At 48.1% G+C, this 13,369-nt stretch overlaps 1 protein-coding gene across 8 annotated transcripts in view; it reads right to left on the reverse strand.

The window, feature by feature from the left end:
• Nucleotides 1-13,369, reverse strand: part of TTC7B (tetratricopeptide repeat domain 7B) — a 215,640-nt gene that overhangs the window by 117,681 nt on the left and 84,590 nt on the right. For all 8 annotated transcript variants that reach the window (XM_036013158.1, XM_036013163.1, XM_036013151.1 and 5 more), the window contains one exon: nt 6,764-6,936. In XM_036013158.1, coding sequence (XP_035869051.1) covers nt 6,764-6,936 — 173 coding nt within the window. The remainder of the gene's footprint in view (nt 1-6,763; nt 6,937-13,369) is intronic.

Here is a 13,369-nt window from a genome sequence, read left to right on the forward strand (position 1 = left end):
CTGAATTCTACCATTTTGGATCTTTTTTTTAAGCTCAGTGTCGCTCAGGCTTAGAGGACAATAAAAACTAAACACAACCCAGATAGTCATTCTCTATATGCTTTAAGCATTTTAAAAACACAGTGATTTTTCCCTGTTCCGAAGCTGCAGAATCCTTTGAGTCGAGTTGCGTTTTCACCAGTTGGGCCAAACTCAACCCTGTCTCATGCTGTGGGACAGGAGTGCGATGAAAACAAACCTGCTCACAGGAGCCTCCTGGACGTTTCGGAGAGGGCTACGTAAAGACTGAATTTACACCTTCCCAGCGGTAATACTGCAATCACTCCATTCAAGAGAGGAAACGATTTCTCCCCAAAATGGCAAAAAAAAAAAGGTTTTCCAAATTATTATAAATACTTGCTGTCTTTGAAGTGCTGGCAACTGTGACGTTGTATCGAAGGACCATGAAAAGCAAGACGGAAAAGCCCAGTGCCTGGTGCTCCCTCGACAACTCTGTGACTTCCCAGGAGGAAAGGACACCGCCTGTGGAATCCTTCCTGCTGCTCTCCAAGGGCTACAGCTTTAGGAGAAGGCTGGCCTGTACTAGAGGAGTGAGACTCTGGAATCAGCAGCAACTTCCTTAAAGAGGCAGCCTCAGCGGATCTGGTTTGGAGAAGATGGGACCCTTCTTTCCCCTTAAATTCACAAACAGAGCCTACGGGCTTTGAATCAATGGTGCATGTATGTGTGTGTGTGTGTGTGCGCCCACCCAGCCATCATTTCCCAATATCCTGGCTTGTGTGTACATGCAATTGGGACCTTACAAGAAAACAGGACCATTAACCATGTTTTTCATGGCTAGCCAGACCCGCATGGTCCAGACTAATTGAAGAGAGATAGAGAGAGAGAGAGAGAGAGAGAGAGAGCACGCGCGCACAAGCGCCAGCCCATGTTCACTGGGATTTAACACAAGCCAATTCAGTCCATGGATAATCTCCCAGTTCCATCAGTGCCATCCAGACTGCTTCAGTGCAAGCCTGTGTTATTTTCACCAGAGCTGCTAGCTGGTAGCACATTGATTTTTAACTCCACTTCCTCTTCCCTCCCAGGCAAGAGGAGACTCAGGAGCTCTGCGGAGCTCTCGGGGCTGGCAGGGGGAGGTGCGGGTGGGGAGGAGAAGGGGTCGTTTTAAGAGACATGCCTGAAAAAACTACACACTGGCATGCCCCCCTCAGTAATCACTGATTCTCTGGACCCATTTCTGGCCATTCCTTCCCTCTTCCCTACTCAGGGGAGTAGGGAGCTCAGGGCTCAAAGTCGGAATTGTTGGGGACTTCCCTTTTGTGACGTTCCCCGCATGGGGCCCAAGCACTCAGGCAAGGTCCCAGGGCGCTCAGCCCTCAGCCTTGTGGGGCTGGAAAACTGGGTCCCTGACCCAGAGGAAGCCGAGTAAAGGGTGGGGGGCGGGGGTGGGGAGGCAAAGGGACGGGGAGAAGACGGGGACCAGCGGGCAGCGAGGACAAGCTCCTGTGAGTGAGACTGGGGGCTGGCGGAGGCGGCGGCAGCACAGGATGCAGGAAGGGAGGGCTACAGTCCCATCCCGGCCACGGGGCCAACTCGCGGGCTGAGCTCCGGGGAAGGTGCTCCTTTTCATACTCTGGATGGGTTGACCAGCACGTTTTCTGATTCTACAGGAGACACAGGGAGCCGGGGCAAGGACCGTCATTCATAAACAGCAACCCTGATCTTGCTGAGGCTCTCAGATAATAACGGCCCTTTCTTAAATTCCTTCCTGACACGTGAGAACGTCACTGTAGGTGGTGGAAGCAATAGTACAAACGAAATCAATCCCACTTTTCCCAACCTGCATTTCATCTCTCTGTCACCTTCAGCTATTGTACAGCTAATCACCGGCTGGATGTCCTAAGGTCAAGGGCACCATCCAGGAGTCAAAGCAGACTCTGCCTAGGCGTGAGGAGGGCCTTGAGCACCTCTCACCCACAGGAAAGTCCACTTGTAAATAATGACAACATCAGCTCCAAGGCCCGTGATGGTGCCTTTATCGGTTCAATGAGCCTGGCTAGGCCACCACTAGGGGATTCCCGGAGAAGTGCAGTTTCTGACCCACGGCCGGCCAGATGGGAGCTGAAGGATCAGTGCCGACGAAGGCTGCGGGCCCAGCCCTTCCCCTAGTCGCACTGTTTGTTAAACACGCGCAGGCAGAAAACCTGCCTGCCAGACCCGGGTCTGTGGGGAAGGACGAGGGTTCTGAGAGAAGAGGAGGGTTCGAATTGAGCGCTGAGAGTGCCTCTGGACTATGAGGGGTCGGCTGGTCCAATCTGAAGATGACCCAGGCCTGTACATAACTCTCCCCCTTGTTTGTCTTCACATGTGGTCGCAATCCGCCCAAGACAGAGGGGAAAAGGCCCTTCGCTTAGATCGGCCCCCGTCTGCTGAGCTGTGCCGTGGCTGGACTGGGCGAATCCCACAGAGCTCTCCGCCTTGCACAGGGGCTTCCATGCTCTGGCCGAGGGGACAGGCTTCCCCACGAGGACACGCACGCAGCTGGGCTGTGCGCGCTGGAGCTGAGCAGAGAGCGGCCACCGAGGCACAGCTGGTCACGCACCCAGCTTTGCTCCGCCGTCACAGAGCTCTCCTGACCTGTCGTCCCGCATCTCTGCACTCTGCACAGTGTCTTTGTTCCACCCCAGACCGCTGCCCCGGCGACCGGGAGGTTCACACCCAGAGTTAGCGCCCCACAACCATCACTTCCTCCTCCTCGGCCCACAGAACGTTTAGCGCTGCTGGCTTTCAATAAATCTTCTCATCATGCACTTCCTGGCACGAGAGTGGCTTTTAATCACAGTCTTTACTCTGTGCTGATTTTGAAGGCAAACATGCCTTTTGTGACCTAAGCCACCTTACATGCTTTTTACGAGGAGGAAGACAAGGAAAGGGAAACATGCCTGATGGACACGCACGTGCGTGTGCACCAACACACGTGTGCGGATGCTCACAGCACTGTTCCTGCTGGCACCACGTGAGAAACAACTCGAATACCCATCGCATGTCCACTAGGGCAACACGCTGGACTGTATTCCTGCGATGGAATACTATGCAGCGATGAAAACAGACTCTTACTGCCTGCAAAAATGTAGGCGAATCTCTCAAACATGTTAGACAAAAGGAGTGAAGCAAAAGTTGTTAACGTATGATTCCGCTTCTACAAATGTCAAAAGTGGGCCAGTTAACCATCGTGCTGGCAGTCAGGGCCAGGCCTCTGTTGGGCGGGGGTGGGCGGGGGTGGGCGTCGGGAGAGGGCGCCGAGAGGGCTCTTGGGGTTCAGGCGACGTCTACTTCTTGATCCGAATGCTAATCCCATGCGTGGGTTCACGTGGTGAAACTTCATTGTATTTTATACTTTTTAAAAGTAATTTATTGATTATGCTATTATAGCTGTCCCATTTTTTTTCTTCCTTTTATTCCCCTCCCACCAGTCTTCCCCAACCCCACCTTAGGTCATGTCCATGGGTTGTACATATAAGTTCTTTGGCTTCTCCATTCCCCATACTATTTTTAACCTCCCCGTCTATTCTGTACCCACCATCTATGGTTCTTACTCTCTGTACCTTTTCCCCCATTCTCCCCCCTCCCCTCCCCTCCCCACTGATGACCGTCCATGTGGTCTCCATTTCTGTGAATCTGTTCCTGTTCTAGTTGTTTGCTTAGTTCATTTTTATTTTTGGTTGTTTTTTTTTAGGTTCTGTTGCTGATAGTTGTGAGTTTGTTGTCATTTTACTGTTCATATGTTTTATCATCTTCTTTTTCTTAGATAAGTCTCTTTAATATTTCATATAATGAGGGCTTGGTGATGATGAATTCTTTTAACTTGACCTTATCTGGGAAGCACTTTATCTGCCCTTCCATTCTACATGATAGCTTTGCTGGATAGAGTAATCTTGAATGTAGGTCCTCGCCTTTCATGACTTTGAATACTTCTTTCCAGCCCCTTCTTGTCTGGAAGGTTTCTTTTGAGAAATCAGCTGATAGTCTCATAGGCACTCCTTTGTAGGTAACTCTCTCCTTTCCTCTTGCTGCTTTTAAGATTCTCTCCTTATCTTTAATCTTGGGTAATGTAATTATGATGTGCCTTGGTGTGTGGTTCCTTGGGTCCAACTTCTTTGGAACTCTCTGGGCTTCCTGGACTTCCTGGAAATCTACTTCCTTTGTTAGATTGGGGCAGTTCTCCTTTATTATATTTTCAGATAAGTTTTCAATTTCTTGCTCTTTTTTCCTCTCCTTCTGGCACCCCTGTGATTTGGATGTTGGAACATTTAAAGTTATTCTGGAGGTTCCTAAGCCTCTCCTCATTTTTTTGAATTCTTGTTTCTTCATTCTGTTCTGGTTGAATGTTTACTTCTTCCTTCTGCTCCAAATCACTGATTTGAGTCCTGGTTTCCTTCCCTTCACTGTTGGTTCCCTGTATATTTTGCCTTATTTCACTTTGCACAGCCTTCACTTCTTCCTCTATTTTGCATCCACACACGGCAATTTCTGTGAGCATCCTGACTACCAGTGTCATCTTTTATACTTTTGATTTGTGTGTTTTTCCTCAATGTACGTGTCCATGAAAAGCTTACTTAAAAAAATAAGGGAACAGAAGTCCATAACACTTTTCACAGAAAGACTTGGCAGAAAGGAAGTACAGAGATCCACGGCATGTGACTCCTCCCCTCTTTTCTCTCTAGAATGGCCAACATTTCATTTCTTTTCAAAATCCAAGATGGGGAGAGAATGAGCATCCTGTTTCCGGTTCACCTCCAGACACCGGTGACAGGGAGTGGGACTTCCTGGGAGAGCGTGCCTTTTAGTTGTACTCTATTGTCACCGATTCTCCTGGGTGGTCCTTGTGGTGTGCTGCAGCTGGAAGGGCCCTGCCCCCTCAGGTCTGCTTTGTACTCGATTGGATTGGTGACAATGGTTATTTGTTTGTTTGTTTGTTTTTGTCAGAGAGAACTGAGTGATCAGATAGTCCTTCCTGGGGTATATTGGAGCCCCAAGCCAGGTATAACCCAACAGGTTTTCTCTCTTTACTAGTAAGCCAGAAGTAGGATTGTGAACATGTAAAACTAGAAAGTTAAAAATTGACGGTGATAAAGGAACGTAATGAAATAGAGAGTAGATACACAAAAAAGAAAATCAACAGAACCAAAAGTTGGTTCTTCAAAAAGAGCAATAAAATTTGACAGAAGTTCTTAGCTATAAAGACCCAGAAAGAGAGAGGAGACTCAAATTATGAAATGAGGAATGCAAGAGAGGACTTGACTGCACCAACATTACAGAAATAGAAAAAATTATAAGGCAATACTGTGCATAATTGTACACCAGCAAATTAGATAATTTAGATGAAATGAGCAAAGTTCTAGAAAGAGAAAAACTCCCAGAACTGACTCAAGAAGAAATAGAAAGTCTGAATAGACCTATAACAAGTAAAGAGGTTAAAGAAGTAAGGAAAAATCTTCCCATGAACCAAAGTGCAGGAGCAGACAGCTTCACTGGTGAACTCCACCACATTTTAAAAACAAATAATATCAATTCTCCACAAACTCTTTCAAAAAGCAGAAGGCAAAGGAATATTCCCCAACTCATTCTGTGAGGCCAGTGTTACCCTAATACCCAAACTAGACAAAGACCTCGCAAGAAAACTACAGAGCAATGTATTTTGTGAACATTGATGCGAAAGTCCTCAACAATATTAGCAGGTCAAGCCTGGCTTCACATAAAAAAAAGAGTATGTACCACAACAAGTGGGATTCACCTGAAAACGCAAGGTGGGCTTAACCTCAGAACATCAGTTAATTTAATACATCACATCAAGAGAATAAAGGACAAAACCCACACGAGTATCTCAGTAGATGCAGAAAAGGCCCTTGATGAACTTAAACACCCTTTCATGATAAAAAAAAATACTGAGACCAGTAATAGCAGGGACCTCTCTCCCCCTGACAAATGACGTCTAGGAAAACCCACAGCCAGTATCCCACTTTGCGGAGAGAGACCGGCTGCTCTGCCCTCCCCAGGATCGGGTACAGCCCGAGGATGTCCGCTCTTGTCACTTCTAGTCAGCACTGTCCTGGAGCTCCCAGTAGGGCCGTTAGGGGAGGAAACGAACTAAAAGGCTTCCAGGTCGGAATGAAAGAAGCAGAGCGAATCTCTCTTTGCAGGTGATGTACTGGGAAGACCCCTACCGAGACCACCTTGGTCTGTTTTCCTCACAGCTAATCGAGTCCCGGATTTAAAGCCGAAAATAACCAAGGAGTTCTAAAGAGACATCGCCTTCCAAACACTTGCACATTATTTAATCCTCTCTCCTATAGCTAATTGAGTTAAAACAATTTTTTTTTTTTTAAGGAAAAGGACCAGGGAATTGAAGGAAAGAAAAAAGGTGCACTCTGGCTTACAAAGAGCTTTGCCACTGGCTGCTGTATTACTATAAGGCTGCGGCTCTTCTCGTAAATGGGCTGAGAATCCCGAAGGCCAATAGCGACGGCTGAGATGAGAGCCTTTTCCTACTCCCAACGGCCCACCCCCCAGGGCACAGATTCTTACTGGAAGCGTGAGAAGTGACGAGGTACCTCTCCTAAGTTGGTAAATGAGGTTGTTCCTCTGGTTTTCTTTCAGGGGAAAACAGAACCTTCCCTTGAACTTCCACTCGTCCTTGAATTTTCCCCAAGTTCCCCTCCCACCCCCTGACCCCTATAGATGAGGATAGCGACTCTCATACTTCTCTCCTGAGTAGACGCGGGCTTTCCGAGTGAGGGTGTAGGTTTTCGAGTTCGCTCCCTTCCGGAGAGGGTCGTCCAGAGGCGACTGGCACGGCGGGTCCTCCAGGGGGTTCCAGTAGCTCTGCTCGCACATGCCCCGCAGCAGGATCTCCGCCAGCTGCCTCGCGATGGTCTGGGGGCACAGGGTGGGGGCAAAGGCACAGCCGTGAGCGGGGCCGCCTCGTCCGTTCACTCGCTCATTCACCCACGCACTCACCTGATGAGGGTTTCTCAGTCGTCACTTTGTGTTCTGCGTGCTGCCAAGACTCACAGTTAGATTTTTTGGATGAAATTATATCAGTTGATGGCAAAAAAGAAAAAAGACGTGATACACTAAGACATGAACGATTTTAAAAACACAAGTTCGTGCCCTTCAGATGTCACCGTCCTCGGTTGCACTCCGGAACACTAAACGTGTTGACACCCGAAACAACCGAAACTTGAATTCAGCTCTTTTCCAGAAGCCCTTATAAATAACAGGTGAGCTGCAAATACTTTCATCACCTCCCAAATGATGTCTGCTAAAGCCCAAACTTGGCCCCCCAAAAAGCCAGGACTCAACCTAGGTGATGTAATCCCTGAGGAAAACCTCTTCGCTGATGATAAGATGATGTCCAGTGTAGCTTTAGGACACCTTCCTTCTTGGAGTGCCACGGGCACCGTCCTACACGGCCCCACTCTGGGACTCGGCACCCGGGAGCCCTGTTCTCGGGGACCCTGGGCCTTGTGCAGCACAGAAGGCCAAGTGGGGAGTGTGGCTGCTGATCCAGAAAGACCTTTTTTTTTTAAAGATTTTTATTTATTTATTTGTAGAGAGGGAAGGGAGGGAGAAGAGAGAGAGAGAGAGAAACATCAATGGGCGGTTGCTGGGGGCCATGGCCTGCAACCCAGGCATGTGCCCTGACCAGGAATCAAACCTGCGACACTTTGGTTCGCAGCCTGAGCTCAATCCACTGAGCTACGCCAGCCAGGAAAGAAGACCTTGTTTCAGAGCTGGACGGGCACCGCTTTTCCCCTGAGTTAGATGCAGGCTCCTGTGCTTCTCCAAACACTATAACCCCACTGCCTGGGACTGGCCCGTGTGTGATGCCTGGGGGAGGGGTGTGTGGCATCCATCAAGAAGTATTCTGTGGGTTGATGCATGTCAGTGCATTTCCAGTGACAAAAAGAGGAAAGGTAAAACAAAAAGAGAAGGAAGAAAGGAAGGAAGGGAGGAAGGAAGGAAGGGAGGGGAAAGGAAAGAAGGGGAGAAAGAAAGAAAGAAAGAAAGAAAGAAAGAAAGAAAGAAAGAAAGAAAGAAAGAAGAAAGAAAGAAAGAAAGAAAGAAAGAAAGGGGGAGGGAGGGAGGGAGGGAAGGAAGGGAAAGAAGGGAAGGGAAGGAAAGGAAGGAAGAAAGAAAGAAAGAAAGGAGGAAGGGAGGGAAAAAGAGAGAGAGAGGAAGGAAGGAAGGAAGGAATGAAGGAAGGAAGGAAGGAAGGAAGGAAGGAAGGATCCCCCATGAAAGCAGAACCCTGCACCTGCACCTCAGGTGGCCATGGCCACCCCGCATCGTCCAGAGGCGGCAGAAGACTTCAACCAGCAGGTCCCCCCTGGTGAGAGGGCTGTTCTTCCCTGCAAAGGAGCCTTTTTAAACAAATACGCTCCAGAAGAGAACTTCGCTAGCCTTTCATCCAAGTGAGATCTCTCATCCAAGCGAGATCTCTTAAAACAACCCAATCACTAGCTTAGTGGTTCCTGAGATTCTCTGTGTAAAGGCAAATTTTCTTGATTGTTCTCCAGTAAGACCCATCAGCTTTAACTGTCTATAAAAATGTGAAATTAAATCACTCCTATCATCCCCGACTGAGCCATCTGTAAAGATCTCATAAGAACACAATTTCCAGGACCTAAACGAGTCCTGGATTGTTTTCCTAAACCTTCCGTTAGAGCTCCATTTCGATCTCACTGCAGTCATAGAAGCTAATGACTTCTGCTGCAAGCGTCAACGGGCAGAAATTACCTCCACTCACGATAGCTGAGGGGAAAAAAATGTTCAAGGGAAAAATGTTAAAGGTGAAAACCTGAATGAGGACCTTCATTTTCTGGATATGGAGGGATTCTAAAATTATAAAAATGTCTGCCCTGCACAGTTGGTGTGTGTGTCCATTAGCAGACAGCACGTGATCGATGAAATAATTTCCCCCCAGGGCATTAACCTTCCAGAGAGACTCCTCAAATGAGGCTTTGATGTGAGCGCATGCACGTCACAAAGGCATCGCCTCATCAGCACCCCACCCGTTACACAGGATGCTTGCTTGCATTCGTTGAAAGCTGAAATGAGGTTCAGGAAGGAAGATTAAATAGGAGAAATTATCGGCAAGATCACCAGTAGCTGACGTACCTTTTAATTTTTACACTAAGGTTTCATTTAGATGGCAGTTTAAATGCTTCAAAACTGCTGGTAACTATTAAATGAATCTAGAATTAAAGGAAAGAAAGGAGCAAAGGGGGCCCGAAAGAAGACTCAAGATTTTATGCACAAACTTGGTCATGAAACACACTTTTTGTACGCATCTTAAACTGGAGTGAAATTCACCCGACACAAAGTCCACTGCTCTCACCATGTAAAGTGTACACACCTACAGCATCTAGCACATTCACTCGGTGAGCAATCGTCAGCGCTGTCTAGTTCCAGAACACGTGCACCATCCCCAAGGGAAGCCCCAACCCCTCTTACGTGGTCACTGCCCACGGCTCGCCCTTCCAGACCCTGGGAACAACTACCCTGCTATCTGTGTGTCTCTGTAGCTCTGTCTGTCTGGGGTCTCTTCCTGTAAACGGAACCATACACTGTGTGGCCTTGTGTTTCCGAGGAGCATCCACACTGCAGCAGGTGTCAGCACCTACCTCCTCGTTGTGGCCAAATGCCGCCCGTTGCACAGGTGTGCCACATTCTGCTTATCCGGCCACCGGCTGACGGACATTTGACTGTGTCCATCTTCTGGCTGCTGCGAATAGTGCGGCCGTGACCATGCACGCCCAAGTTTTTGTTTGAACGCCTGCTTCCAGTTCTTTGGAGCATTTACCCAGGAGTGAGAGGCTGCTCTGGGTGTACTTTTAAACCCTTCTCTGCCCAGGCTCACACCAGACTGAGTTTGACAAAGCAGCTTTTCCATTGCGTAAGAGTATCACAAATTTGCAATTATTGGCCAATTTAAAAAGAATCATGTGGTGAGTAAGACGACGAAAACACCGTCTGAGGGATGGCGCTCGCTGGAGAAGCTTTCTGGTACCCAGGGGGAGCCAAGAGCCCTGTAAATAAGACCCGGAAAGTGCTTCTCAGCGCGGGTGGGCAGAGGATCGCCGTGGGAACGACATCAGGTCCCCCAGTGGTGCCCCAGAACGCCCCGGCTGCCCTTTCTGAATCAGGCACAGGGATGTGTGTGTTGGGGGCAGGGATGGGGCACAAAAGTAGGTCTGCAGTTGTGAGTACCCGAAACACAGTTTATTCTTGTGTAATCACTGATGAACTACTTATCATTTTCTATACACACAACTGTAAACCTACGTTTGCCCCATACTGTAGGTGTTGAGCACTCAAAGGACTAAAAACAGTGTAACTTAGGTCAGGTGAGGACCGCCCCCCAGATCAAAGGTCTGCGGCCCCCACAGTGACACCAGCCAGGCACCAGCCGAGAAGGTCCGGGGCGGCCCCAGGCCACCCGGACCGAAGGAGCCTCTTCACTCCAATTCTCAGAAAAAAGAAAATGTCAAAGAAACCTGTCTTCCCTCCTAATGTGTATCTATTCAGAATCCCACCTTACAGGATTTTCACAAGTGCAAATACGTTGATTTAAAAACCATAAACCTTACCACGAGAGATACTCTCCACTTCTAGAAAATGACACTGAAGACAGCAGTAGGCAGGCCCCTGCAGTGAACTCAACACACTCCTTCCTTTTCATGGGAAAAAGCATCCATTTCCTTAATGAATCAGTACATGTTTCTGAGCGTCAACAGTATGAACAAGTGATCCGTACTTAAGCAATTTTGAAAGCCTGGCTTTTTCAATCTGCTTTTAAGATAATTATAAGAACATTTGGCCAGTACGAGGTCTGTCCGGAAGGTATCCAGCCATGCTCTGTGAAAAACAGAGACATTCCCTGAAGAAGACACAAGATACAAGAAACATTGCACACAGGACAATGATGCCTCAGTTCCCTTCAAAGTAGGCCCCTTGGGACCTCACACAGTTCTCCCAGTCACCATCAGCTGCCCCACTGTATTTTCCTGAATCTCATCAATGGTCTAAAATCTCTTCCCTTTCAAAGGTGATTTTAGTTTTGGGAAAAGCTGGAAGTCACAGGGTGCCAAATCTGGGCTGTAGGGAGGCTGAGTCACCCAGGTGATTTGATGCTTTGTCAAAAAACTCTGCACGAGACGTGATGCGTGAGCAGGCACATTGTCTGATGAAACTGCCAATCACCAACTGCCCATAGCTGCGGCCTTCTGAATCATTTGAATAGTTTCCATGGAGGAATGTTCAAGCTTAATGCAAAATGTAATGCAGATTCATTGCTCTACTCACTCAGTCATTTTGAATGCGACAGCCACACAGTACACATGCCCACTCAGTGGTGTCTAGGCTCAGTCATTTTGAATGCGACAGCCACACAGTACACATGCCCACTCAGTGGTGTCTAGGCTCAGTCATTTTGAATGCGACAGCCACACAGTACACATGCTCACTCGGTGGTGTCTACTGTCCCCACTGACTAGTACAGTGAGGTTGTCATTGTTCATGCGTGTGCATTCCAGTCCGCTTTCCTCAGCTGCCAGGTTACACAGATGGCATGCAGACTGTCACTCGTTATATTAACAGTGGCTGGACTTTTTCGGGACAGACCTCGTACCATCAGTTACTTACATTGTGCTTCCAAAGCTTGGAAGACGCTGTTCTTACTGAGCAGTTGAAAAGTTGTACGGAATGTTGGGAGTAGATCAATTTGAGGAAAAGGGCAACAATTTTTATCCATATTTTGCAAAAATGGATAATGTAAGTTATCCATTAAAATGTAAATAAATACTGAAGAACAAGTGAACTGTGTGTGTGTGTGTGTGAGAGAGAGAGAGAGAGAGAGAGAGAAATCCATCTTCTCTCACCACCCCTCCCCATATTCCAGGAAAGCCTGTGGCCCAGCCATCTGGCCCCCTGAGTCATACGTCTGCAATTAAAACTCTGGACACACCAAAAGGCAGGTACAGCCTCATGTTCCATGACAAGCACTTGCCTTGCCCAACCGCATGCTGTCCCACAGCACTCAAAGGACCCATGAGAAAGGGAGGGCCACGGCACCAGTGACAAAAGACACTACAGTCTTCCATGGGGCGGCTGCATCAACGGTGACAGGTGGCTCTGCCTGCTCCCGGCCAGCACCAGGCCTTCACCCACACACGCACGCGCTGGCTGTGCTCTGAAGGGCCAGCTAGGAAGACGTGGTTAAGGAACGCCCCCCAGAAGGGAAAGGGAAAGGTTTAGAAGGGAAGAGGGAGAACTCAGCTCAACAGGAGAGCCAAGCTGATGATCAACCAGATTATTTGACTGGGCCAGTTTATTTTATATTTCTCTCCTAAGTCTCACAGTGAGCACCATTAGTTGGACAGCGAGGCACTGCCCAGGGTCTGATCTGCTCTCCTCTGTCTGGGTGTGTATGACTCATCCGCACTGGCGTCCGGGAGGGCTTACGTTCCACCCCCCTCACAGGACTCATTTCTGATGTTTCCACAGAGAGCACCACTGAGAGGCAACTGCAGAGATGCCCAGCATCAGCAGCCGTCAGGGGAAGGTAAATCAAAACCACGGTCAGACCTCACACCCACTAGGATGGCTACCGCTGAAAAGGCAGACAATAACAAATGCTGTCGAGGATGAGAAAAACTGCATCTTTATAACTTCTGGTGAGAATGTAAAACGGTGCAGCCGCTGTGGAAAACCGTCTGGTGATCCCTCCAAACGTCACAAGCAGAGTTACCGCAGGACCCAGCGGTTCCACTCCCAGGTGCATGCCCAGGAACAGGGAACGCACGAATCCACGTAAGGGCTTGTGTAAGGATGGTCACGGCAGCATTATTCGTAACAGCCAAGAAGTGGAACAACCCAAGTGTCCACCAGCTAATGAATAGATAAGTGAAATGTGTTACATCCATACAACAGAATATTATTAGGTAGTAATAAAAGTGAGAGAAATACTGGTACAGGCTACAATGTGGATGAACCTCAAAAACATAATCCAAAGTAAAGGAAGCCAGTCACAAAAGGAACACATATTGTCTAATTCCATGTACAGGAAACATCCCAAACAGGCAAATCCATAGAGACAGAAAGTAGGTCAGTGATTGCTGGGGGCTGGGTATGGGGGGAATGAAGACTGACTACTAATGGGTGTGGAGTTTCTTCCTGGGGTGACACAATGTTTTGAATTAAATGCTAGTGATGGCTGAACAAACCGGTACATGAACTAAAAAACACTGACTGCATATGGGTGAATTGCATGGTATTTAAACTATATCTTTTTTTATAAAGATCT

The sequence above is a fragment of the Phyllostomus discolor genome, chromosome 1, assembly GCF_004126475.2.
Source record: "Phyllostomus discolor isolate MPI-MPIP mPhyDis1 chromosome 1, mPhyDis1.pri.v3, whole genome shotgun sequence".
In the NCBI taxonomy this organism is placed as follows: Eukaryota; Metazoa; Chordata; class Mammalia; order Chiroptera; family Phyllostomidae; genus Phyllostomus; species Phyllostomus discolor.